The sequence below is a fragment of the Caloenas nicobarica genome, chromosome 2 (assembly GCF_036013445.1).
Source record: "Caloenas nicobarica isolate bCalNic1 chromosome 2, bCalNic1.hap1, whole genome shotgun sequence".
NCBI lineage: Eukaryota > Metazoa > Chordata > Aves > Columbiformes > Columbidae > Caloenas > Caloenas nicobarica.
Window position 1 is genome coordinate 110652097 of NC_088246.1, and position 14273 is coordinate 110666369.

The window sequence follows — 14273 nt, forward strand, 5'->3', positions numbered from 1 at the left end:
GTCAGGAGTGTTAGCGCAAGTAACAGGCATAGCATCACCTCAGAGTGAAAGGTGGTGTTAAGGAGGCATACGCCACCCTCCACTTCTGCTCTTACCATGATGTTGTGATTAAGCCAGTTCAAAGCGTATACGTATTTCACAGAAAAGTCAGAATAATTTCAGCCTTTTCCCAATATTTTCAATATGGCCTTGTTGCATTCCAGTAGGAAAACTTACAGAAGAAAGCTTTCTTCAACTGAAACAGTCTTTGTGGCCTGGCCAAGCAGAAAAGTGTTGGACTAGTAAAAGGAACGATGTACCTTGAACAGCTGCTATATGCTTGTTGATTTCCTGTTAGCCCACCTTCTTCTGCTGCTTAATCCTGAGTCGTAACGCCCAATTCCATATGCAACTGAGGACTGCCCACCTACTGCAAAGAGCCATGCATCACTCAGTGTAATGAGGTATAAAACAAATTCCCACCATCCTGTGGAAAGGACATTCCTTCACTCCGGTCCCAGGTTAAAGGAATTTGGGGATACGAAAAAGTCTCTCTTGTACGATTCCATCAGTGGCTCAATCACAATTACTAGACACAATGAAGCAGAAGTGTTTATGGCCTGACAAGGAGATCTAGAGAAAAATGAGCTGTGGTAAAAAAATAGCACCCCTATAGCATCTGTGCTACCTGTGCAATCTCTGGATATGATTGTATTTGTGTTTGCAAAATCTCCCATTAAACATTAGTTTAATTATCTCTCTTGTAATATATACACTTAATGTACTTGTTTAACGTGATCCCTCCCTTTTCTGATGAGTTATCTCCTGTGGTCTCCCTTCAGATTCCGCCTGGTTCCATTTTTGACCGAGCTGAGAGCAGTAATGGACTGGGTTTGGACTGATACCACTCTCAGTCTTTCCAGCTGGATCTGTGTTGAAGATATCTATGCTCATATATTCATCCTGAAGTGCTGGCGAGAGTCAGAAAAAGTAAGAAAGCCCTATATCCAGACCTGCCCTCCCCCATGCAGAAATGAAGAGAAATATCCACGAGTCCCTAAATAATTGGGAAATCCACCATAAAGACAGTTTCTTAGAAGATACACCTGGTGTTTATGTTCAGAAATATTCAGACTATTGGGTGCTTTATGTTAGTTGGCAGCCACCGCAAGTACAATTTCAAATGGCTTCCCTTTTGTGCCTCGCTGATTTTTCCATGTCAAGGCTTAATTGCATGCCCAAGTTTCAAGGCCAGGGTTGAAGGGCCTGGTATTCACACAGACTCACTCTGTCCGTAACAACTAAAGGAGTAACCCGCAGTAGCAGGGAAACTGTAGCTGAAGAGAAAGGTCGGTAGAAGGAAGAGCGGGTGCCTCCACGGTGTAGGTCCCAGGGACACCTGGTTCATTTAACCGCAGAGGGAACTCAGACGGCTCCTGCACATCCAGAACTGAACTGCAGGCCAGATAAACCCACCATTTGTCTGACTGAAATTTCAGTCTCCTTAAATCATTTAAGCTTCAGTTCAAATTAAACTTGCAAATTCTGGATTCCTTATAACTGCTATAAAGATTGCAACCATATGCTTGCTTATTTTGCCAATTTGAAAAAGAAATTAAGCATTCTTTTAAGAGTGACCCAACCAGTCAGAAATTGTACATCTGCAATGAAACGGCTGTATTTTTAAGTGTTACTGACGTATTTCTACTTTTATTATAATCCTGTCTCTTAATGGCAATTACTTTCCAAGTATGTCACTTAGATTAACTCAGAGCTTAAGTGCACACAATTCTTGCATATAAGCTCTTTCTGTGTGACTTCCATTTCTGCTATGAATGGAGTGTCATCAGATGCTTCAGGAGTCAGAGAAATAATAATCCACTTCTGCTTTGACTGTCCATCTCGTTGCATTTTTTTACACTACAACAGGATCACTCCACATTATATGTAGCATAGATCTGATGTGGGAAGATTTCCACATCTAAGCTAGCATGTGTGTGCTAATGCCATGTAGCAAAATAACTGCACGTGACTTTTTGACTTGGATTCTCTCTGCCTCTCTCTCTTTGACTGCTAGAGTCTCTCTGAGCTGTTCTGTAACATCATTAAAGGTGCCTGAACTAATCTCATACAGACAAATAATATACCCCTGGTGATCTTTATATGATATTTTAATGAAAACAGTATTCTGTAGAGCAAGACAAATTACTTGATACACTACTTTTGAAAAGTAGCTAATTTGTTTTAAATATAGCATTGTATTACAAATTTAATATTCTCTTAGGGCTTTATGGATTCATGTTGTAAAGCAAGAACAATTTCCTGAAAGCTGGATTCCTGGCATGTGTTTGAGGTGCAGTGCAATACAATGCATCTTTATTTTGCACATGCAGTACGCAGTGCGTGAAAGACAGGATCCTAAAACACTGTGTGGACTTAAATCCTATAAGAGAATACAGCAAAATAAATTGCAGAGATGGTAAGGCATTTTACAGGATGGTGAAGCTGTTAAAGCATTCAGTCATGAGGCAAATAACAGAGGGTATGAATTATGGGCAAGGCCAAACAGACATGCCTTGTGATTTGCTTTGAAAAGAGAAGGATAAAAGCATGGCCACTTTGGTCTCAGAAGCTAAGAAAGGGAAGGCCGTCACATCAACAGTGTAAAGACTTTAGGAACAGCACCAAGACCTTAAACATTATTTAAATGCAGTTAGTGTGGGATTCACTAGAAACAAATTGGATCAAGCCTGTGAACAACTCTTAGAAATACTGTATGTGAGGTGTAAAATGAATGTGGAGGTAGTGCAATATCAGACAGTCCTACTGATTGTGCATGTCAGCTACTGGCAAACAATTTTATTCCTCCCTCTTCCCCCCATCCCGTGCCAAAAATACAGTTTGCAGCATTTCAAGCTCTGTGAGAGGAATTTTGCCTTAAGGAGCTTTGAGATGAAACTTTTTGGAAGGACAAATACAAGAAAGTGGGTCATGTTCAATATTAGTGGGTTTTTTGCAAAGTATTGTGTCACTGTTCTTGCTATTATTTTACATTTGGTTCTTGTGAGTTCATGCTTGCAGTCATTCAGACAAAAAATTCAAATTACTCATTTTTTCCCTTCTTTATGTTTGTGAAGGATCAAAACCACAGACACACTTGACATGGGTTCATTTGGCACTTTCTTGTCAGCAGAAATTCAGTGTCTATGCATGTTTGTCTAAAAAAATCTCAAAACAACAGGCATGACAATGGGTATCAAATTACTATGGAAGATGGGAATCCTTGAGATCATTATATATTCACCCATGAAATCATACCCAGTGTTCCACTGACTGAAGAGACATTACCATGTTGCTGTTTGCTTTTGCAGAGATATCCTCAACCAAGAGGCCAGAAGAAAAAGAAAGTTGTGAAGTATGGAATGGGTGGCATGATTATCGTCTTGCTGATTTGTATTGTCTGGTTCCCACTGCTCTTCATGTCTTTAATCAAATCTGTTGCAGGCATCACCAACAAGCCTCTAGATGTATCAATCACAATAACTCTAGGAGGTTATCAGGTAAAAAAAAAAAAAAAAGAAAAAAAAAAGAAGAAAGACAAAAAACAAACTCTGTTTTTGCAGTGTATTTCCTTGTGCTATTTTTGTGCTATTTCTTATTCCCTTCACGGAACTGAACTCAACTCTCCTGCCTTATGCAAGAGATCAGGCAAGCTCCCACAAAAGATCCCTTTTGGGTTAATAAACACATTAGTTTATCAATGATAAAAAATATTATCTTCATTTGCAAGGTAAAAACAGAAACTACTGGCAGTAGGATAAATTATCCTTCATGGGGTAACTGTCTACAGATAAACATCTTAAATGTAAGATCATTGTGGAGGTAACTTGTTTGTCAGTGGAATAAGCTCATAACCTTTTCCTGTTGAATTGAGTTCCATCATTGTCCTGGAGTGTGATGCATAGGATGCTGTACTGTGTATGTAGCAGCCAATGTGAAGTAAATGTGACAAGTGTGTGTTCTTTTGTTTCCCAGCCTATTTTTACAATGAGTGCTCAACAGAGTCAGCTCAAGGATTTGAATCAGACTGGTTTCAATGCATTTCTGGGAAGCTATAGGGGTAACACTGTAAGTGAAATGTAGAATACCTCATTATTTTAAAATGTGTGCATGTTTCCATGGAGGCCTTTTGTGAGTTTTGTTTGTGTAGTTATAAAGGTCAGCAGTGCTGCCATCACTTGGAAGATGTTTTGATAATGAGAGTTTGCATGAATAAGGGTTTCAACAGATAATTTGTCAGGACAGGGATGGGTTATGGTGAGACAAGTTACCATTAATCAAGACATCTTTGCACAAAATCATAGAAGAGAGAAACCCTAGTTGTCCTGTCACCTGAATTAAAAACCTCTCCTCTAAATGACACAAACCTTCAGGAGATATGATGCTGTTGGTGTAGTGCCAAAACAAATGTGCTTGTGCTGAGGGGACACAACAGTGTTGGCACTTGTAAGCCCCGTGCTCCTTCCTAGAGCACACACAGCTTTCAGTTCTCAGTGACATGTGCTGCTGTCAAAACAAAGTGTGTATGGCCTAGAAAAGTTTTGACATTAAAATGTCAAAACATAAACATTTAAATATAGTCTCACTATTTCATGGTGCAACATGCATAAAGTTATCACAAGTTTCCACATCAAAAACACTACTAATTAGTAGAAGCTGTTGCAATAGTAAGGTAACTGGGGTTTGATCAGATATAACTTTAAAAGAAGTGCTTGCTTCTGGCCCATTCAAAAGTTAACATTTTTTTATATTGGATCCTACCAAATAGCCCACATATTATAGCAGTAATATTGCAATTGTGATCCACTTTGAAAGTTACTGGTTTGAAGTTGTCTCATCCTTTGCAGACATCAGTCTATGCAGAAAGATGCTTAATAAAAGACAGAGTAAAATTTTAATAAAAATATGAAAACTAGTAACTGTCTTGTGCCTCCTGAGTATTACCAGACATTTCTGGAAGTGTGAGCCATCCCACAGAGGCCAGGCTTGGTGCGTACTTTGTACTGTGACTTCTATTTTGTGGTGACCACTGGTACTATTTGGTACTGTCACTGAAGCTGTGTGAAGTGTCAGAGGTACCAGCCAAAACTGATGGGGACTGAAAGCTTTACAGCCTACTGGATCTACGGACATAAATGGGGTTTTTTGAAACTAAAAAAGTGAAGATAATTTTAAATAGACTCTACAGAGTTTATCTGATGAATTTCCAGACTCATTTTGGCCTACTTGGCCATCATGATTACTCTTTAAGCAGTGGGGCCATTTTTGGTTTGTCTTCTTGGATTAGCTATACTTTGTTTATTCCCGTCCTTATCTAAAGCCGTAGTTGATACTTGAGGAAAAACATCAGTATAAACCACTGCACTTACATTTAATTGAACATATATAATATTGCTTGATTGGAAAATGTGGCTCTGTGTCTTGTGAATATCACTGCCCTGAAATTTTATTTTCCTCTTCTGCACCTACAGGCTGCTTTGCAGTTTCTAGAGGGCTATGGAAAAGAAGATATAACTCTAGCAGATCTAGAGGGAAATTCAAACTCTTTATGGACCATAAGCCCTCCCAGCAGAGAGAAAATGATACAGGGACTGATGGATTTTTCAGCTGAGTTCACTGTAGTTCTTTCATGGAGTATTCAAAGGTAATTAATATGACTGTTATGAAGTTGATGGATCATTTGCCAAGCGTTCCTTCAGCAGAACAGTTCCACTCTGCATTTTCGCTTTAGTTTTTCAGAAAATTTTATTGTGCTGCAGACCAAAAAACCCTAAAAGTGGGGAGGGAGAGAGGCAGAGAGAAATAACCTTTGTTACGCAGAAAAACATTTGTTGCCTGCAGTTCTCAAGAAATAAAAAGAGAAGTGGAGCCACTTCCAAGTACATTATTTAAAGAGGCAGGGTGGAGTTTTCAATGGGACTTGAGGGGAAAGAGGGGAAAGTAAGAAAATTTTAGCCAGTTTTAGATGGAGATGTTCAAATAAACCGCCCCAAACAGCAACCTTGCTCACATTTATGGGAGGTAAATAATCGGACCTAGCTAAGGCAGAAAAACGACAAGGAAATATAAACAGAAGTGCTTGGTCCTCTTATTAAGGGAGTTTGGAACTGACGCAAAACTATTTTTTAAACACACATATACTCAGAGCTTTTGTTATGCAAATACCTTAACAATGGCACAGCTCCCTTTTGTAGAGACCTTTGCCTGTTTACTTGTGGTTCCTTTGGCCTCAGTGAACTATTACTTTACGATGAAGTTTTTGCAGGAGACAGCCTAGAATGCAGAGTAGTTGCATACGGGCAGTTGCACACCCAGTCACTGAGGTGGTTTGTTGGCTACTATCTGCCGGATGGGATCCCTGTAGACTACTGGATTAAACTGGAGTTAAGTCATTACTCCATGGAAATTAAGTACCTTTGCAGTCCCAGTATCTACCTGTTTTGTTGGAAGTGGATGCTGGGTTGTTATAGCAATCCTCAGCAAAAGACTGTGCAGAAGAAGCAGGTCAGCTGGATCACTGTGGCAGCTCCGAACATGCTCGGTCAGTCCTTCCACAGTCAAAAATAGGCTTGTAATGAATCTGCACCCTTAATTCAACTTTGTTTGACCCCTCTTATTTTTCTGGAAGCATACAGTATTAGCTAGTGAATTACATCACTCCATCATATCTGAGCCTTATATTAATTTTTAATACTGCTACTCATTTTGCCCATATGCTTGCATAACTACAAACATTCATACACTAGTTGAAAAAGACCTTTTTTACTCTCAAGTGATATCCTGTGGATTACATTGTGACCATGAATGAATGAAAGCAGTAAAGACTTACCACAGTGACCTTCCACCTTTTCTCCGTAAAGGGAAACTGCTGTCTTTCATCTAGGCTAGGAGACCACAAGCAGCTGTAAAATGAACCTTTGGTGTCACTCAGGCAGCGTACACACTTTTTGCCTTTGCACATCATCTGCCGGGGACATTTCTCTGCAAAATTTCATGTTGCTGCTGGGCCGAGGCAGGGTTTTTGGGAAGCTGGAGCTGACCGCAGCATCCTCAGCTGTCCTGGCACTGAATGTGTGGTAGTGCAGACAGTCCTGTTGACTAAAGTCAGAGCAGATGTGCTCCCTCACCCATTGTCTTTTGACTGACATAGTGAGAAAAAATGTATTAATCCATCATCATTGTTCTGTAGGACACACAAAGTCACAGTCAGTTAGAAAAAATGCTCTTAAGGCTGCCACATATCCTCCATGGGAGAAAACACCATCTCAAGTACAGGTAGCATGATGCTTGATTCAGCAAAGACTGGCATAGCCAGGGTCAGTGTGGTTGGACTAGTTAGAAAACTAGCTCTAGGGTTCGGCAAACAAGTGTTTAGGTTACCCTCTCACTGAAGGTTGAAAATGTGTTTTCCCTTTTACTTCCAACAGAAATCTCACCCTTGGTGCCAAAGCTGAAATAGCATCGGATAAACTTACCTTTGTGCTACCAGAGAACACCAGAAGAGAGATTGCTACAATGATGTCTGGGCAGCAACTGGAAAAGGTGTAAGTTATTTTCTTTGACTATTTGTATGCAAATCTTTCCTTTTTAAACCTTATTTTCTAAGGAGGCCAGGCTTATGCAACTATGTCATTTGTCTGCCTATCCTTTTCCCTCTAATAACTTTGGGGCCTTGTTCACAGAGGCCAATAGCATTGAAGTCACATAATAGTAACATTAAAGGTAAAAACTTATTTCCTATGGTAAATGTAGGCCGAGAAGACCATGAATACTGGAATACCACCAGCAAGCATGGTGAAGCTATTAGTTACTTTTCTTTGATTTATTAGATAAGCACAAGTTCATTACAGCATAGTCACAGTTAAACTCTCCTTTGAGCTACTTCAGTTTGACTCCATTTGAGGATGTTGTATTAATGATTTTTTTTGTTCTAAATAACTATCCAGACTGTATTTCTCATTGTTATTCTTGAATAGTATTAGATTGGCAAGGAAGTGTTAAATCAACTGCGGTCAATGGGTAACATCTGCAGTTGTTTCTGACATCAAATCTTTTCCTGTAATGGAAATATGCAAGGCAGAGGGAGCGTGCTCTTCGCATGAATATTAAACATTATTCTATGGATATAGCCTTATAGCATTAACAGCAGTGATGCCTCCTGTCGCATTTGAAAGGAGTCTGGCTCTTCCTCTTCCACCTGCTCGCTGGGGATTACTTTACAGCAGTAGTCTCTAAATACTGCTAAGCCAACACGTCATCCCTGAAGGCCACCTGATCTGATTTGTGGCCACAAGAGCTGAAAAGTTAAAGCTGAGGCCAACTGGGAGAGCCAAAAGTCTGAGAGGTTCATATCTGTTAGTAGGTCTTTTTTATGCACAGCTATTATTCTGCACCTACACACACTTGTGCATCCAAGCAGACCGCTGTTGCACATCTGAACATTGCATTTAAAGAATATTTTACACCTCTCTTACTTTTCTCTCATGTGAGGATACAGGGATATTTCCTAAGCTGATGTAGTGCCAAGGACGGTAGATTTTGCTCTTTTGTGGGAGAAGATAATTCATTTATAATTCTCTCTTCACAGGAGGCAAGCTGTAACATAGAAGATAGACCTACACTTGCCTGTCTTGCAATAATATTGTTGATTTAAGCTTTTTTTACTTTGTCACCAAGGAACAGTGGTTGTAGCAGATAGTAGCCATTTGACTTCAGCAGGGAGCTCCCTGCCACCACCTCTGCTAGAACAACTTAGCTGCTGAGCTCTGACCTGATCTTTTGGGCCTGCTGGAGTGATCAGAAGGAATTTTAAATTGGCCACCTCTGTTCTTCCTCAGCCTAGCATATGCAATATAGCAAAATGTCACAGGACTTCCCTGAGAGGCCAGCTTATTTGAAGAAAAATTTAGGACAGTATCTCTGTTTTTAATGAAATATGTCTCTCTCTGGATGCTGGTAATTTATTCTCACTTAAGGAGATTTAATTTGGAGTCCAATGCAAGAACTTTTACAAACATTTTTTTTTTTGGTTTGAAATCCTCCTACACACTGAAAATATTTCCCAACAAAAAATTCTTGGAGAAAAATCTCTGTCTTTTCAGGTGTTATTAGCAAAACATCTTGCAATTCTGAAGTAATAACTGTTCTCACCACATATTTTTCTAGCTATATATTTTTCTAGCTTGTTTACTACTCATGATGTGTTGCCTTCTTTGTGCTGCTTACATAGCTGGCTATAAAAGCGGGTTTGTTAAAATGGGGAACAAAATATAAAGTCTGCATTCCTTGCGAACACACGTGCCCCAGGTGTGTGGGATTCATGGCATGTGAATGGCAACATTATGGATGGAGCTCCCTGCTGAAATTCTGACAGAACATAGTTAATAAATCCAGCTAACTTTCAGATGTGACATCTGAACACTATAAAATCATAGCTTAAGCCAAGAATTACTGGGAACTGTGTATAGCCCCGTTAGGTATTTCTAAATTATTTTAGAGGTATAAAAATATGAAATATTTGCTTTCTCATTTTTTCCAGAACATTAGAGACAGTGTACCCGTACTACATCAAGGCTCCTAGTGATTCTTTGGCAAAACCCATAAAGCAGCTATTGACAGGTATGTGTCCAGACCATGGAAAAGAGAGTATGGTTGAAAGAAGTGCAAGACAGCACTCACACTTGCACATTGACAGAGCTGTTGTGGGGCACCTCAGGCTGAAATGCACTTACAGTGTTTTCTACCTGGTGCCTGCAAGCTTGGGGAGAGATGAGGTGATACAGTATAAGGCAGAAAACACATCTGGATGTACTTTAGCTTTGTATTAAATAGTAAGGACTCTAAGGATGAAGTCCAGCTCCTTTCCTTCAAGGCTGCTTTCACGAACCGTGAAAGCGGTTTTCTGAGGAAGTGACGACAATGTTCGCTGCTCCACATCTCCCTGCTACCTTGCCAAAAATAGGTGATAGTACTGCATGTCTGCAAATGAAGCTCCTCAGCTTAAAAAATGACACTGAATGATTGGCATTTTTTAGCTGTTCCTTCCTTACTGGCTAGAAAGAATCCAGATTACATGAATCATGGCATTCAGAGTGCTATTACGTGATCAGAATGCATACAGGTACTTACAGACATACAGAATACATGCACACGTGTGCACATACGCACATGTGAAAAACCTGTTGGGTTGGAAGAGTTGGAACAAGTCTTCATCAAAGAAGACCTTGCTCAACAGGGATTAAATTTGGTGCTTGGACATAGTAGTAGTAGTAGTAGTAGTAGTAGTATGTAGAACGTCACTGTACTATGTAGTACATCACTGTTCAAGGTTCAGTGAGCATGATTAGATTAATTGGGAAAAATAGTCCTTGAGGCTGAACCTAGCTCTGTGAGCAGCAATAAATTATGAGTACTTCACTGTTATTAGTCAGGTCCTGTCCTAAAGAACTCTGCTCATGTATGTTCCCCAGAAATCAGGAGGGTCAGGGTTCACCTCCTGTCTATGTGACCAGTATGCATAATAGGATAGTATGCTTTTCCTGTTATAAGATAATAACATATTTTATACCAAGACATAAATGATTTACAGTGCTAGTTTCATTTTGAGATATAGAAATTTACCACAGTCCCTCCAGGTTAAATGTGCTTCTCTAGGCCTGAAATGCAGACATGCTGACTGTCGTTGACACTTTGGCCTAAAAATATTTAAATTATTTGACAGTTGTAGAGAAGAAAGTGTAGGTGATATGAAACTTTTTATTTATTTAATGCACATTCAGATGACATTTACAGAAGGAAAACCACAGAAGTCTAGATATTGTACTTTTGTACAGAAATAATGTAAAATGAGAATTCTAACAAACCTTTCCACCTACATTGCTCAGTCATTTTATCATGCAGATGTTTGAAGTATCTGACTCAGAATAGTTTGACTTTTGCAATTCTTGGTATGTGTATATATATATTAACATTTCCTTTTTTTCAATAGACTGCAGATGGGAAAACATTACAGTATCCCTGGTCAAAAATGTGTCTGAGGAGGGAGTTCGTGAGTGGTGGGTTTTGAATCAGCTTGGAAAAAGATACAAAACATCTGAAGAGAGTCTTGAACTCTTCATATTCAGTGATAAAGTCAGTCCACCAAGCCTTGGATTCTTGGCTGGTTATGGGTAGGAAGAAATTTTTATGAAAAATTAAAATAATGTAGATAATATAGAAGTAAAGGTGACTTTATTTGCTGGGGTTTGGGGTGCTATTTCTTTTTTGTTCTTGTAATGTTTGAACCTCCAGAAAAGGGGTTCCGTGAGAGTTTCAAATCCATGCCTATTACTATAGAAGGCTTCATGTTTGTAAGAAATGGTATTACCCTTGATACCTGCTCTACAGTGGGAAAAAAAACGGCAGGAGCACAATTTGCACCAATTTCCTATTGAAGTAAAAATCATTCAAAAGATGTTAGTTTAGCTACAGGTCAAGTTCTGCCCAAACTCTGCCCAGTTTGGATGACCTTCCCAATCTCATAGCCAGGACCCTGGGTGTGAAGCAGTTATGAAATACATCTCCACAGACAGAGGAAGGCAGGAGACTCTGCCTCTGTGGGAGATGTGCCCTTCTGGCATGGTTTGGAGAACTCCTGATAGGAGAATTATCAGGCAAGGTAAACATCAGTCTGTCATCAGTTACATGTACTTTAATAAAAAAGATTAGATATGAAACTTGACAGATGACTTGCCTTTAGCAGCCAGCAGTTGTGAGATTTCCCACTGTGGCTTCCAAGCCGTAGCAGACAAGGAGTGAGACCATCACCATCAGTGACTGGGGCTAAACCATTTAAGTCAGCAAGGTCAGCTGTTTATATTCCCAGATTTCTGTGGTGTTTGAAGAGACCTTATTTTCTTTCATCCTGCAGCACAGCAGAAGCGGGATCTTTATTAGAAATTAATGTTTGCTCAGCTGACAGACTACACTAAAGCATGTAGATGAGCTCCCTCGCACTTGGCTGACCCTTTTTCAAGGCATGGATTGAACTCTTTCCTTTCTTTCTTTTCAGCATCATGGGACTATACGCCTCGGTTGTCCTGGTGATAGGGAAGTTTGTTCGTGAATTTTTCAGTGGGATCTCTCACTCCATCATGTTTGAGGAGCTACCCAATGTAGACCGAATCTTGAAGTTGTGTACTGACATTTTCTTAGTGCGAGAGACTGGAGAACTGGAACTAGAAGAAGACCTGTATGCCAAACTAATATTCCTGTATCGCTCACCAGAGACCATGATCAAGTGGACTAGGGAAAAAACTAACTGATCTTTTTGGTGTCACACTGCGAATCAAGTTGATTTCATCTGAATTTTAAAGGAAAAAAAAAAAAAGCACAATATTCTCTTAAGAGCTAAGCCTTTTATAGTTAGGTAGCAATGATTTTTCACTGAAGGAGTCCTGGAAGTGACGGCCTTAGGAATCCATGCTGCCTTTCAAATTAAGGATCAACAGTGAAGAAGGTTGGATGATTTGTTGTTTTTAATGTGCCACTCCTCTGCAATCTGGAGACTGCTTTGTAATTTAATCAGCAAAAAGTTTGCATCCTTGTCTGTCTGGCTGATTTAATTTTCCAGACAATCATTACAATTTAAAGAGAAAAGAAAGGAGTGAACCCACAGATGACTCCAGTGTACCTTCTTAACCCTTTCTGGAGCCATACAGATTGGATTGTGCAATATGCTGTTGTACATCACTGACTTTCAAGCTACAGTAATGGGACGCTGACTCGCCTTCAGGACACCCAAGACCCAGGGCCGCAGTGGGAACTGAAGACATTCTAGCCATGCCCATTTGTAGAAAAGCAGAGGTTTTGATGTACAAAGGACACTGTGGACAAACCTCTGTCAGCAAAAAACAAACACAAAACAAGTAACAATCTCTTTAAATGCCTTATTTTATTTGTACAGTCACAGAAGACATTTCCACCAAACATCAATGACTTTTCTCAGGAAAAAAAAAAAAAAGAAGCAACTGAAACTTGACACTTTGTCAAGGTTAGCTAATGGCTAGAATAATTATGGTGAAATATTGGGGTGTTCTGCTGGGCCATTCTCTTCAAAGTTACTGCTTTCCATTAGATGAGAAAAGAAAGTGAATTCAATGACCATTTCTTATAACCCTTTAAAGACTGAATAGTGTGTGCTTCTCTCTGCTCCCCATGACATGCTTTTTCCCATTTCGATGATTTAAGGCAACCATTGTTTTGCTCTTAGCTGATATTCTTCTTCCAGTGTTTCAGGTATACGAAAATGTTTACATATTCCAAGTCATATTTTTACATCCGAGACGGGTTATTTTTTAAGTTCCCAAATATAGACATACATATGAGCTTGAAAAATGGCCTTTTTCTTAAATTACTATTATTAGTGACACAAATGGCTCATTAGAGAACATTGTAGCATGAAAATTTACAATTGCAATGTAGGTTTCATTCCATGTTTAAAAAATTATTGAGGAAAAAACCATCATTGAGTGGGTAGGGAATGTTAAAAGGGTATACTGTGTAGTTTTGATTCAGTAATGACTTAAAATAAAGCACCTGTTGCAAAGTAATTTTAGAAGTATTTTTTCCTCTGCCTTTTTGCATGAAATGGGAAAAGTTTGACGTTATTCTAACTCTGTGACAAATCTCTTTCTTGTAGTTAGCTGCTATTTATTATATGAACGATTAGTTAATCACCGGAAAGAAATTAATACAACATAATTTGCTGGCACATTTTACTGCAGAACTTCAACAAACAGCACAACTAAATGAAGTCGCAACATACTCTGCTGAGTGCTTCCATGACAAATGCTGTCGAATCCATTCTATACTGTGAAAAATAACATTTTGAGCACCATGAAGTGCACAAAATAAAAATCGCTTCATCATATTGTAACAATAAAATCATTTGGTGACTGGAATTCACTGGAAGACAACCTGATTTCCTCCAAAGTATAATGAAAAGTTGGCTGCTCATACAGCCAGGCAGCATTCCCCAGCAGAGAGTTTTGCTCCATTTCTTCTATAGAACCTGTGAATTAAAATCAAAATATAGAGGGCAGTCCTGACATATGATCCAACAGGGATGCCAAAATGTCCTTTGTGGTTAGATGGATCCTCGCCTGGGTGTTCAGTGATTTTAAGGAGATCAACACTGGAAGGAGAAGTGTGAAGGGTGTAACGTGTTTCTAAAGGTACCAGTCAGCAGAACCATG

General features: G+C 39.3%; 1 protein-coding gene across 1 annotated transcript in view; it reads left to right on the forward strand.

Moving 5' to 3' along the window:
• The window catches only part of PIEZO2 (piezo type mechanosensitive ion channel component 2), a 309138-nt gene extending 295114 nt beyond the window's left edge, over nucleotides 1-14024 (forward strand). The window contains exons 44-51 of the mRNA XM_065628394.1: nucleotides 822-969; nucleotides 3351-3539; nucleotides 4015-4107; nucleotides 5511-5683; nucleotides 7467-7583; nucleotides 9578-9657; nucleotides 11027-11207; nucleotides 12089-14024. Of these exons, the coding sequence (XP_065484466.1) occupies nucleotides 822-969; nucleotides 3351-3539; nucleotides 4015-4107; nucleotides 5511-5683; nucleotides 7467-7583; nucleotides 9578-9657; nucleotides 11027-11207; nucleotides 12089-12341 (1234 nt within the window). The 3' untranslated portion in view covers nucleotides 12342-14024. The remainder of the gene's footprint in view (nucleotides 1-821; nucleotides 970-3350; nucleotides 3540-4014; nucleotides 4108-5510; nucleotides 5684-7466; nucleotides 7584-9577; nucleotides 9658-11026; nucleotides 11208-12088) is intronic.
• The last annotated feature ends 249 nt before the right edge of the window (nucleotides 14025-14273 follow it).